At 37.3% G+C, this 13,340-nt stretch overlaps 2 protein-coding genes across 2 annotated transcripts; both read left to right on the top strand.

The window, feature by feature from the left end:
• The first annotated feature begins 781 nt into the window (after positions 1 to 781).
• LOC130744072 (uncharacterized) lies at positions 782 to 1,942 on the top strand. Its single transcript, XM_057596265.1, has 3 exons — positions 782 to 889; positions 973 to 1,330; positions 1,776 to 1,942. The coding sequence occupies exons 1-3, from the start codon at positions 782 to 784 to the stop codon at positions 1,940 to 1,942; spliced, it is 633 nt and encodes a 210-aa protein (XP_057452248.1).
• A 1,302-nt stretch (positions 1,943 to 3,244) lies between these two features.
• Positions 3,245 to 4,061, top strand: LOC130709509 (histone H2A.6-like). The gene is made up of 2 exons (XM_057558878.1): positions 3,245 to 3,518; positions 3,653 to 4,061. The coding sequence occupies exons 1-2, from the start codon at positions 3,330 to 3,332 to the stop codon at positions 3,872 to 3,874; spliced, it is 411 nt and encodes a 136-aa protein (XP_057414861.1). The 5' UTR covers positions 3,245 to 3,329; the 3' UTR covers positions 3,875 to 4,061.
• Positions 4,062 to 13,340: the final 9,279 nt, after the last annotated feature.

Genomic DNA, 13,340 nt, shown 5'->3' on the forward strand with positions numbered 1-13,340 from the left:
TGTATGGTTCATAACATAGGAAAGCATAGAGATGCAAATGCATTCAATAATAGAAATAACATAAGCATATATATATATATATATATATATATATATAAGGTTTAATTATCTCCTAAACCGCAATCTCGAGAAATGATGTCAACCTAAGAATCATATACATTGAGCACAAAGAAATCATAATCAAATGCTATAACACATGTAAAAGAAGATAAATCAATAAAGAATATATTTTCGCATTCAATATGCCTCTAAGGTGTTCCTCCTCGCTTTCTCAGCTCTCACGACGCTTATGGGGTCTCCAAGGCAGCCTGGAATGTGTTGGAATGATGTTGTCAAGATAAAATTACTTAGGAACCTTTAATAACATGTTTGGGCTTGTTTGGAAGCTCTTGTATGAAGTCTAGCATAGGAATGATTGTGGACCTTAAGAGGCACGGTTGTGCTTAAATTATTTTTCCACATAGGTGTCGCCAGAAACTCACCTTGATCATGCCCTCCTTATTTCGGCTTGTTCTCTTAGTACGTACATGTTATAAACAATCTTATCAGTCAAATTGAAAATCTAGAAGAGTAGAACTACATACCACAATTTCAGTACGAACCAACTGTGAGGGAAGCCATTCTACATTGAATGTCATTGAGGAAGCAGTGGGTTTCAACGGTGGCATTTGAGTACTCACGGGTAACTCCTTGGAAATATCGTGTCACATTTTGGATCAACATAGCCAGGCCATTTCCTTTGAATTTTTGGCGTGATAGCTTATCTTAGATTTGTAGTGCAATGTATGCTTCCCCGGTCTCGTTCCAGCGTGAAACTCTTTGGGGTCACCTGGCTTATCTTAGATCACAGTTTGTTATTCCCTGGATGATGGTTGGCGATTTCAATGAGGTCCTACAACCTTTTGATGTTCGGGGATGGGCCTACCTGCTGAGCCGATCCAATCATTTTGCTTTTGTTTTATACAATTGCAGCCTAGTGGACCTTGGGGTGGGGGGAGGTTTACTTGGTTTCGTAAACATAATAACAGAATTGTTCTCTCTAAGAGGCTTGAAAGAGCGTTAGGGGATGTGGATTTACGCGTGTCCTTCTTGGAGGCGTTTGTGGAGATTCTTCACAGAGTTCGGTCGGACCACTTCCTTCTCCCCGTCCACTATTGGGGCAAGCAACCTCAATTCTCTGGTCGTCCTTTCAGATTCCTGACAACATGGGAAGACCACGCAGAGTATCAGGCCCTGTTGGAGAATGCATGGAGGGAAAGTGGTAAGGAGATAAATAGAATACTGGGCCAAGTCAAAACAGAGTCTATAACCTTTAATGAGGATGTCTTTGGTAATATTTTTAGGAAAAAGAGGCGCGTGGAGAGGATATTGAGGGGTGTCCAGCGGGAACTTGATTAGTGGATGACCTCAAATAAGGTGAGATTTGAGACGAAGCTCCAGTGAAGGTATAAATGCATTCTAAAGCAAGAAGATCTCCTTTAGTTTTAGAAGACTAGGGAAAATAATGTTCGGTTTGGGGCTTGAAGCTCAGCTTATTTCCACACCCAAACTGTTATTCACTGCAAAAAGAGTCACATCCACAAGCTGAAGATGGAAAATGGGGAGTGGTGCTCGGATGGCAGCTCCTTGTCCAATGGGGTCCATGATTTTTTTAGGAACTTGTTTGCTGCGGATGACCACCTCCCATGGTGGATCTCTATTATTCTTGGACGTAGGCTTCAAATAGTAGAGGTGTGTATACTATGTGTGATGCTTATGCTTGGATGGTGGGTCAGTCGCGCACAATGGGAATGGGACACCAGAGTTGGGTTTGGAAGTTGAGGGTGTCGGAGAAGGTGGGGATGTTTGTTTGGTGCTGCAAAATGGGATCCAAAATAATGAACAAAGGTTCAGGTATAGGCTCGCTGCTCATTGCAAGTGGAGAATTCGCTCCACAATTTGAGGGAGAGTCCTCACTCCTATGAGTTGTGGTTGCGCATGGGAGGGTTGCACTGGAATAGGTTCTTGCACCCGAAGCTCGGGTCTTGGATCAAAGGTCGGTGTGATAGCAGGAACAACACTAAATCATTGGCTTGTCTTTGGGTGCTTGGAAATGGCGCAACAATATGGTCTTCAAATTTGTTCCTTGGATGGTGGAGGAAGCTTGGCGCGGGGTGCAACATGAGCATGGTGATTTTAAGTGGTACCTCGATCATCAAATTGAGGATGCCAATGGTGAGTTGTTGAGGAGCCATTGGGTTGCCCCTGCGGCTGGTGCAGTAAAGCTTAACGTAGATGGTAGTTTTGTGGAGCGTGCTAACTGCATGGGTGGTAGTGGCATCATCCGGGATGAGAGAGGTGGTTGACTATTTGGTTTTGCGTCTCACAACATTGGTGGCAATGCTTTCGTGGCGGAGGTAACAGCGCTTCGAGATGGTTTGCTCCTGGTTTGGGACGGTGACTTTAGGAAGGTCGAGTGTGAAGTAGACTGTGCAGAGGTTCTTTTGCCTTGGATGATTCAGAAAGTAGAGATTTTGTGTCGTTGTTAAGTGTCATTAAGGAAACCCTTCAGAGAGATTAGGTGGTGCATCTTCGCCATGTTCAACGTGACTGTAATCCCTCTATGAGATTTTGTTCTTACTTGATGTAATCATATGTGCATCCTTTAGATTTTGATCTAAGCACCTTTGAAAAAAAGTCTTCACAAAAAGATACCATATTGATACCCTAAAAATCCATGATTTGAAATAAATATTTTGTATCAATCTAGGGATGGAATTTATCCAAAACTAGTCAAATCTAACTCAAATTCAGTTTACTAATTTATTTATAGCATGTATGTGACCGTGCCAAACCACTATTTCCAATCATCACCTACCAAAAAAACTATTTCCAATCATCAGCTATGATTTTTTGTTCGAAAAAAAAGAAGCTATGATTTTAAGATTTTGTGGATTTTAGAGACTTGTCAAAAAAAGGGATTCCTTTCCTTATTTAACAAATAATGATTCTTTTTTTTCGGTACAGAACAAATAATGATTCTGAACAGATGCAACTCAATTTACTCTTTTTTCCCACCAAAACAAAAATATAAAAATTAATAATCCCGCGGGATCCTATGATACATCTTTAAGCAATCTTGACCGTCCAATCTCCACACAATCCAACGACACACATCATCGATCCGCGTCGTCTATTCTCATTGGTCCAAATTCTATGAACCACGTATATATATAAACCTCGAAACCTCAACAACATTGTTCAATACTTCGCTTCTTTCTCCTTCAACCTTCTCTGTAGTCCAAACCTCTCTACCAGTGTCTTTCAAATCCAGTGGTAGTTCATCAACAATGGCAGGTCGAGGCAAAACCCTAGGTTCCAGCGCCGCCAAGAAGGCCACCTCACGGAGCAGCAAAGCCGGCCTCCAATTCCCCGTCGGCCGTATCGCCCGGTTCCTCAAGGCTGGCAAATACGCCGAGCGCGTCGGTGCCGGCGCCCCCGTCTACCTCGCCGCCGTCCTCGAGTATCTAGCCGCCGAGGTAATTCTCGATTCATGGTCAATTTCTCCCAATTCCCGTTTCTCGTTGGATCTAGGGTTTCCACTTTTCCTCAAATTTCCCCAATTATGCAAAACCTATTCAATTTAGCGATTTTCAATTTGATGATTTTTCAGGTTCTTGAGTTGGCTGGAAACGCTGCAAGGGATAACAAGAAGACTAGAATTGTGCCACGCCATATCCAATTGGCGGTGAGGAATGATGAGGAATTGAGCAAGCTTTTGGGAGATGTGACCATTGCTAATGGTGGTGTGATGCCTAACATTCACAACCTTTTGCTCCCCAAGAAGGCTGGTGGGTCTAAAGGTGCTGCTGCTGCGGCTGATGATGATGCTTAGATGGAGATTGGTTTTTCATGAATTATTAGGAAGTTTAGCTTTAGTGGTCTCTGATTATTGTACTTTGGTAGTTGCTTGTTAGGTTTTCACATAATTGATGTGAATAGGATGATATTCTGATGGTTCATTCTGAGATGCTATTGTTGAATTTTATGATCTTCTTTGAATCAAAATCTTGAGTTTTTAATTAGTTAGTAATGATGATTTTTTTTTCGAATTCTGCTGTTGATATCTCTTTTTGGTTGTTATTCCCTGCCAATGTGAATTGAGAAATACTTAGCTCCGGGTGTTTTCTTCTTAGAATGTAATATTGTGGATTGTACTCTGCTGTTTGTTCTTTTTCGGCTTTAATTGGTAAACAATTATGTGAATTTGATTGCGAAAGAAGAGCCAAATTAACTGTGATTTTACACAAAATTTGCTGTTTTTATGCATCTGATATGAATTTCCTTTATCTAGTTTATCTTATGTGAAAAATTAACCATTGAAGTGAACTTGCTTTGATCTTCCAAAGATTGAGAACGACTTTGGGTGTGAATAGCTATTTAGAAGACATGTAGTTAGTTTGTGGAAAGAATATAGGAAAGTTTTGTATGTAGAAGAGCATCCATGGTTTCAATATTTTAGAAGTGGCTTGTTATAAGAATACTAGATTCTTCCATGGTGCTACTGCTACCTTGTTCCAAAATATAAATTTGTATTATATTCTAAAATATAAGTTGTTTTGCAAAATCAATGTATTTTTTTTTTCTCTTTCTTCTATACCATTATTTAATATTACATCTCGTAATTATCACTTTCAATTTTCACCTATCACAACTCTCACTATTTACTTAATCAATAATAATGTTTTTCTCTCCTTAATATAACACAACTTTAAATAGGTGTATTTCAATCAAAATATTTATCAAATAATGAGTTCTTAAACAATGTGCACAACCTATATTTTGGAACGGATGAAGTATTATATAAGGATTTAGGAGGAACATGATTCATGTGTCAACTCTGGAAGATGATGATTGTGATGGCAAATTATGTGGTACCCTGAAATTCTTTTGGGTACGGTATCCCGACTAGATGAAATTGTGAAAATGAAGGGCAGAGAAAAAGAGAAGATTATAACTTTTAACTTTTGTTGGAATCTTAGACATCATGTCAGTTGTTCCAGCTCTTTTTAAGTCAGTATCTAGTGGTGGAAGTGAAAATGTATGCGATGCAAGTACAAGAAAGTTATTGACCATAATAAGGGTGAGATATAGAAATTGGTGTATGACGAACGACAAGATAATGAGATAATCTACTAAAATGTTCATGAATGATGGTGCTAGAGGCTTTTAGAAATTAAAAAAATTAGAGATAAAGTGGTGTTACATCATTTAAGGTACCGTACCCTCATTTAAATTAAGGTATCACAGCCAGCACCAATTGTGATCGGGTTTACTAATTCTGAGCACAATATTGTGACAGGTTTTTATAGGGTGATGGTAATCAGATTCATAGTTACCTCTCACTCCTCTTCGTTCATTTGGGTGTTTTTTTTGTGGTTTTTGGAATAATACCAAATAGTTGTTTAGCGGCACTTAACTAAGGTTATGTTTGGTTTTGAGTTAGTCCCCTTAATGTACATTCACATTACATGTAACTTTGTATCATCATGTTTGGATACCATAAAATCATATTTACTTAATCCACTATCAACTCAACCGAAGTCTTAACTCTACGTTCATTCAACTCATTTTCAACTCGGGCTATGATATCATTGACCTTTAACTGATTTTAAGTTTTAACTTCATTATAAAGCTCATACATTTTTTAGTAATTACACATTCAAAAGTGCTTTTAACTAATGTTATCAAAACTACCTTCAAAAAAAAAAATTGTTATCAAAACTAGATTATTTATCAAATTTACTTTTAAAATAAATGTATCCGAATGTAAATCACATTACAATACACTCACTTTGACTAAGCTTTGTTTTGCAAATGCGCATTGACTTAAACTATGTTGTGCAAACAAATTCAAACACACTAATTAAGGAGTGATACAAAATCAATCAAATACCCCTTAAACTATGTTTTGCAAACAAATTCAAACACACTAATCAAGGAGTGATACAAAAATCAATCAAATACCCCCCTCCCCTGGAGCCAGCATTTTGATCTCACAGGGGCCAAGAACGAAAATTGAACTGTCGCAACAGAAAAAATTCCAAACATTAAAAAGTCTGACAAGTTAATTTGGAATAATTCTCAAAATAAAGTTAGAGTTGATTTGGTTAATTGTAATATCACGTAAATTTTGATTTTTGAATATAATTTTAATTATGTGAACAAAACTTTCAAACTGTGAAAGCGTTTAGGGTCCAAATCGAAGAATGAAAATGGGTGTTTTTACAGGGCTTGATATTGTGTTGATGCGTGGAAGAGAAGCTTTTGGGGTTCAGTGCACACTCTTCTATCTACACTTGATAAAGAGGAATAGGAAGAAAAGAGAGAAAATTAAAAAAAGAACAATTAGTGTGATAGGAAAATATGAGAGAGATAAGAAAAGAAATAAAGATGAAAATTAGATAAAAGAGAAAGTTGTATGTGTGAATATAGTGTGAATATATCATAATTGAACACAAGGTAGTCAAATCGAGATACGTATCGTGTATCGCTAGACCCTAATTCCGTGTCGCGTATCGTATCGTAACGTGTATCGTAAGATACGGACACAAAAAAAATTAAGTCATAAATTAAATAATATACTAATATATCATCTAAATATAGTTCAAAATAATCAAAGATCCAAGTCATAAGTAGAAAAATAGTCTCACAAAGTTCAAGTTCAACCTAATTCCAAGCCATAAGCCAAACTAAAGTACTAAACATCAAAGAGATGAAATTAAATGCCCACTCCCTAATTCCAAGTCATTAAAGGGCTGCTGAAGTTGAACGTGAAACATGAAAGGGCTGCTGAAGTGAAGTTGAACGTGAAAGGGTGAAAGAATCAAAGAAAACATCACTTTTTAGAGCAATTTACTAATTTTTAATGAAATTAAATGCCCACTCCCTAATTTTTCTAGGGGAGTAAGATGAAACGGCATTTGAAAAACTGTTTTTGTATCGTATCGGGATACGTATCATGCGATACTCATGCGATATGTGCGATACAGGTCACGATACGAACACAAAAAGATACATACATGGGATACGTATCGTTTGGTTGATTTTCGTATCGTATCGGGATACGTATCGTGCGATATGCACGATACTGACTACCATGATTGAACATGATAAGACAGAAAAGAGAGAGGATTTTGCACAAGAGTAAAAAACATAAAGGATAAGCCAGAAAACGTGGCTGAAGTGAAGTAGCTGAATCGAGATTGCAGAATACTTGTGAAGTTGTGATCGTTCGAAAGTTTCTTCCTCTCTTTCTCTCTGTCATTAATCCTCAAGAAAGATCAATTTTTAGTATAATATCACCATGAAGCTAGCCACTTATAATGTTGTCAGGGCCGTCTCAACCTCTAGGCCATTAAAGCCCTTGTTTTAGGCCCCAAATGTTTTGTTTTTTTAAAACTAGTATATATTTTAAATGAAATTGTCCAAAAATAGACTAATTAAATAACATATTGAGTGCCTAAAAGAATGAATCTTTTAAGTGCATCATTTATTTTTAATTAAATTCAATTTATTGTGTATTTTGAATTGATAAAAAGCAAAGGAAAAGTGTGACTTTTTATTTGGTATCTCTGAATTCTTCTTCTTTTACTCTCTCCAATTCTTTCTCTATTGAAAAAGAAATTTTAAAAGAAATCAATTATGATAATTTACTAAACGATTTTGCATCTCAAAAAGCCCGAAAAATAAATTGTATTTAAATTATTTATATAAAAAAAATTAATTTTATAAAGGCCCAATTCTTAGAGTTCACTTTAGGCCTCAATATTGGTTGAGACGACCCTGAATGTTGCCAAGTAGAACCAACCCAGAAGTTGAACTCTTATTTTCTACATGCAAAGTCTACCTTGGATTCACAACTGTCACCACTTCTTCCTGCTTCAATCACAGTTACATCGTTGAACACAATGTCTCAAGTTGCAAATTTAGCAGAAGAAGAAACAGTTGTGGGTTTTCAACAATATAAAAACAATTTTTTTATAAGAGATTTGCAAAATCTTAGGGGTGGCCATGGCACCAGCAGGCCACCCGCCTCCGCCCCTGTCCCCCTCCTATTTAGAAGACTTTCTTAAGACAAAGACAAAAAGTTTATATAACCTTCCATATTGTTATTTATGTATTGAGTATTTAAATAATACAATCTATATATATTGAAGAATACAACACATTTCTAAAATCTAGTAGTGCAAGAATGCCATGCACATGCGTGGCTCATAAGTTATATTTTCCTCTAATGGGACCATTTTGTAACTTAGTTGATGTCTTAGTTTTTTTGAATAAAGGCTTGTATTAGTTATCTTAGAGTTTTTTTAGAGCTTATTTCATGTTTGATTATCTTTCTTAGCCATGATTGGCTATGTTTCTTTTAGCGCTTGGAATGTGAATCTTTATCTATGTTATGTTATAATTTCTGAGTTTGTATGAACAGAGTTTTCTTCTATGAATCTATTTCTCTTTTACAATATTAGCTTGAATGCAAGCAAGTTACTTTTCTTATTCTCTTCAACGTAACTAAAGGAAGTTTGGTTTAGGATAACAGACATGGGATTAAATTAATTTATTCCTTGCGCCTTAGGAATAAGGGTAATGACTAATAGTTGGTGGCTTGATAAAGAACTCTCATCTTCAATTGAATCATTCATAGGTCTAAGGAATTAGACTAATGAGATTGAATTGGAAGGTTTATTTATTTGAGCCTTTGAGGAATCAACATCTAAAGACTTAGGCTAGATCAACCATAGAATGAATTCCATGAGCTTCATACACTCTTAGTTGCTAGAAACATAACTTCTTTTATCACAATCATCTCTTTGTTTCGTAATCTAGTTCATTTTCAAACTGAATACTTATTGCTTTTACTATTCGTGTGCTCTAAAAAACTATTTCATCTTGCAAATTGGTTTGAAGGAGTGGGGGAGATTCGAACTCAAGACTTGAAAGTGGCAAAACAACCACTTAACCAGTTGAGCTACACAATAATTTAATAAATTTTGCAACATAATTGTATTTATATCATTTATCTTCTTCATCCTCACAAAAGACATGTGAACAACCTTGCAAACCACCTGGGCTACCCACGACAACACTGAGGTAGAAAGCAACCTTTGATGCTGCAAAACCACGACGACCCACCAAACCAAATACAAAAAATCAACACCAACCAGAAGCAAAAGATACACTGAGAAGGAGATAATTGAATAAAAGAGGGACATGGTTAACGATAATAAATTATTGGAAATGGAAAAGCAAAGAGAGGATTTGAGAAGGAGATAATTAAAAAAATCAGAAGAAGAGTGAACGACCAAGCTTGTCTCGCCACCATCAACACCACAATCTCTTCCAGAACAAAAACCCCCCAAATAGATTCCAGAACAAAAAAAAAGAGAACGAGATCTGCATCAAACATCACGAGATATTCATTTTTGCTTCCTTTCCTTCAACTCTGAATAGTGAACGAGAGGAGAAGCTGAGGTGTAGATCTGGAGTTTTTTATGACAACGCTGTTGTGTCGTGCGATGGCGAAGTGGAGAAGAGATCTCATGGTTCGATTGGGGTTAAAGAAAAATGTCGATTTTAGGTTGCCATGGGAGGTGAAACTGAGCTCGATGGAGAGAGAGGGAGGGAGGTGAGGAAGAAGAAAAAGTTTGAGAAGGTGAGGGGAGAAATAGATGAAGGATGATGAATAATCATGATATAAATAAAGTTGTATTGCTAAATTTAATAATTGTTTTTGTAGTTCAATGGGTCAAGTGATTGTTTTGCCGCTTTTAAGTTTTGAGTTCAAATCTCCCCCACTCCCTTTTCAAATTCTTAATTTGTTTAATGACGTGTCACTCCACGTAGAAGGCTGACGTGACATTTAACAGCCACGTCGTTCATTTTTTAACGTTAGAGTGACGGAGGGGTATTAGTTTCACTTTTGAGAAACATGGATTGTACAAACATAGACGAAAAAATAGTAGGGGCGACATTTGCACAAACTTGATACATCAGAGGCATGAAATTCTTTTAAGCCTTTATATTACTTCGAGCATACCGTACATTTGCGGAAAGCGTATCAATAATCTCAATATTGCATAGGAAAATGAGCATGTGCTAGACGTGTCAAACTAATCTCAACAACATGTCTATATTTCCTTTCCACTGACCCATTATGATGATGAGTATAGGGACAGGTTAATCTATGGACATCACCTTGAAAGGCTAAGAAATTGGTTAGAGGCTTAAATTCAGCTCCTCCATCATTTTGAAAGGACTTTAGCTTACTATTGTACTGAAGTTCTGCCATGGTTTTAAACTAAAGAAAAACATGATAGGTATTTGATTTTTGTTTTAGGGGAAAAATCCATGCGTGTCTAGTGCAGGCATTAACAACAATAAGAAAGTATCGGTTTCCACATGTGGATACGACAGAGTCAAGACTCTACAAATCACATAAAACAAGTTTTAAAGGAGAAGAATAAATTGTTGTCGATAAATGTGATGGCGACCTGTGTGCTTTGCCCATACAACATGAATTACAAAAATCAAGACATGTTTTACTACGTAATGGAACATTAAAAGACTTAAGAGTAAACTTCAATGCCTCATGATGGGGATGCCCTAGCCTAGAGTGTCACAAACTATACAAGGTTAAGGTGGCACTAGGTGGCTTAGAAAAACTAGTATGTAAAACATGTGAAGAAGAAGAAGGTAAACTACTTGTGTCGGAAGCAAGCAACAAATTAGGAAATGAATAGAGACCATCACAACCAACTTGACCCTTGAGAAGAATTTCAGAAGTGCCCTATGATTTGATAAGACAATAGTCAGAATGAAACTATAAAAAGACACGATCGCCACGAGCAAATTGGCTGACATTGATCAAGAAGAATGTTATTCATTTTTAGATTTTATGAGAAGAAAAAGTAATAGGAAAAGAATTGGAAAAAACAACAATAATAGAGATACCTTGTCCATTCCCAATGTGAATCTGATCTAATCTAGAGAGTGAAGTATTGTCCAGGAGATTGTTTGGGTCTGAAGTAACATGGTGGCTGGCTCCAGAGTCAGGACACCAAGCATGATAGAAAGGGAACTGAGGACCTGTACAAGTGTAATAGGCCTGTGGTGCTGGAGCTCTAGGCATTGAACCAAGAGCTCAGGACACCAAGCATGATAGTTGGTGGATCCAAGAGAAGTGGAAGGAGATGAGTGATATGGAGGATAAGAACCATAGGAGGAAGAAGAGGAGGCACCTCCAGAAGGAACATGTTCTCTTTGACCACCATAAGATACACCAGGGCTAAGCAAAACCATTACCATCACCACGTGAATGCCTATAATAGCAAATAATGGCATTGTGCCCAATCTTTGCACATATCTGGCACTAAACATTAGAGTATCTTCCTCATTTTCCACCGTGTCCTCGAGAACCACCACGATTACCTCCACGTCCTTGACCATTCCCCCTGCCTGAAGAACCATAATATGAACCAGGAGAAGCAGTTGCAGAATCCTGTAAAGTAGCTTGTGAATCAGCAGCAGCATGAGATAAATTGTTGGTTGATTTGCTCCAGGAGGAGCTCCATGAGTCAAATTCAAAGAGGATAAAGTATATGTGACTACATCCTTTCGATTCTTATCTAAGCGCAATTCATGTGCAAGAAGAAGAGATTCAAGCTTACTCAAGGAAGTGAGATCTAGACCACGATTGATCGCATCAACAACAACATTGTAATCACTAGGAAGAGCTTCAAGAACAATCTCATACAGATCACGCACAAGAATAAGATCACCAATAGATGAAAGCAAATATGTAATCGAGTGAACTCGATTGAGAAATTTAGTGATGCTACGATTTCCTTTGACAATAGATCGCAACTCATATCTAAGTTGCCTGGAGTGATTCTTCGTTTGAGTATGAAAATACTCATGTACTGTGTCCTAAACTTGCCATGAATGACGATAGGTGAGAAAACGAGGAAGAAAGGAAGCATCAATTGTAGAAAAGATCCACGTGCAGAGAAGCGAATCTTGTTGTTCTCACTATGTGTAGAGTGGATTTTCCTCATCGCGAACTCGAGTAGAGTTAGAGACAAAGCGTGGTGGAATCGAATGATTAACGACAAGGTAAAGAAGCTTGTTACCTTGAGTCAAGCCTTCAACCTGTTGACGGTACGGAAGAAATTTTTTCTCATCCAACTTGATGGAAAGCGACTGAGAAAGAGAAAGCTTCTTCGCCGGAACTGCAGTGCGTGCCTGAGTTCGTGATAGTGACGGTGGTGAAAAAACTTGTGGCGTTGGTGGTGGCTGATCAACCATGGTGGATCAGAAGCTCATGATACCATATAAGAAAACAAAACGAGAACAGAAAACTTAAATATGAAGTAAGATGTTATTCAATGGTATATGGATCATATAGAGAGAAAGTATTTATAGATTCTGTTTAGCTTGTTAAAGAAACCAATAGAATCCATGCCGGCATAAAAACCTATACAAGCTAGCATGACTAATCATTACTACTATCTAATAAAGCTGATATATTCCAATATATCTTCTAATCAAGAACCTAAATAGAATCTAGACTCAGATAACTGCCTTTACATGCTGGCATTAAAACCTATCCATGCTGGCATGACTAATTGAAGGTATGAAAAACGATAGAAAGGGGGGGGGGGTTTGAATAGATTTATCAAATAAAACTTTTCCCACTTGAGATTTTAACAAATCTCTCAAACAAAGAATGCAAAGTGCTAAGATAAGAGTTGAGAAAAGCACACAAGGATTTTATTCTGGTTCACTTGATAAATCCCTCAAGCTAATCCAGTCCACCCGTTAAGGTGATTTCTTCCTTCTCAGAATGAAGGCAATCCACTATTCAGAGTTTGTTACAACTGCACTAGCAACCTGCTCAGTGACTAACAATACAATGAACTAGTAAACACTAAGATTCACTCTCTTAGTCTTCTCAAGGATCTGACCAACCTTGGTCCCTTAAAGAAATCAAACTAACTGTTTGAGGTTTTTGGGTTTACAATGAAATGCTTCTTAGAAAGCTAAGGTAAACACAATGAGATCGGTTTGAAGAAAGATTGCTAGGAGAATAAAAATATTTCTTGAGCTTGAACAAAGTTTATTAGGCGGCATCTTTCATCTTCAGCCTCTTTATATACTCCAAGGATTAGGATTGTATCCGTTGCATGGATTGCTACCGTTGGAGGGCAAATCTGTAACTTCCAGATTCTGCTGTGGCTGAATATCTTAGGTAAGGTCGTCAGGATAGTACAATTGCTTTTGTACTTGGACAGCGACGTGAC

The sequence above is a fragment of the Lotus japonicus genome, chromosome 3 (genome assembly GCF_012489685.1).
Source record: "Lotus japonicus ecotype B-129 chromosome 3, LjGifu_v1.2".
Taxonomy (NCBI): Eukaryota; Viridiplantae; Streptophyta; class Magnoliopsida; order Fabales; family Fabaceae; genus Lotus; species Lotus japonicus.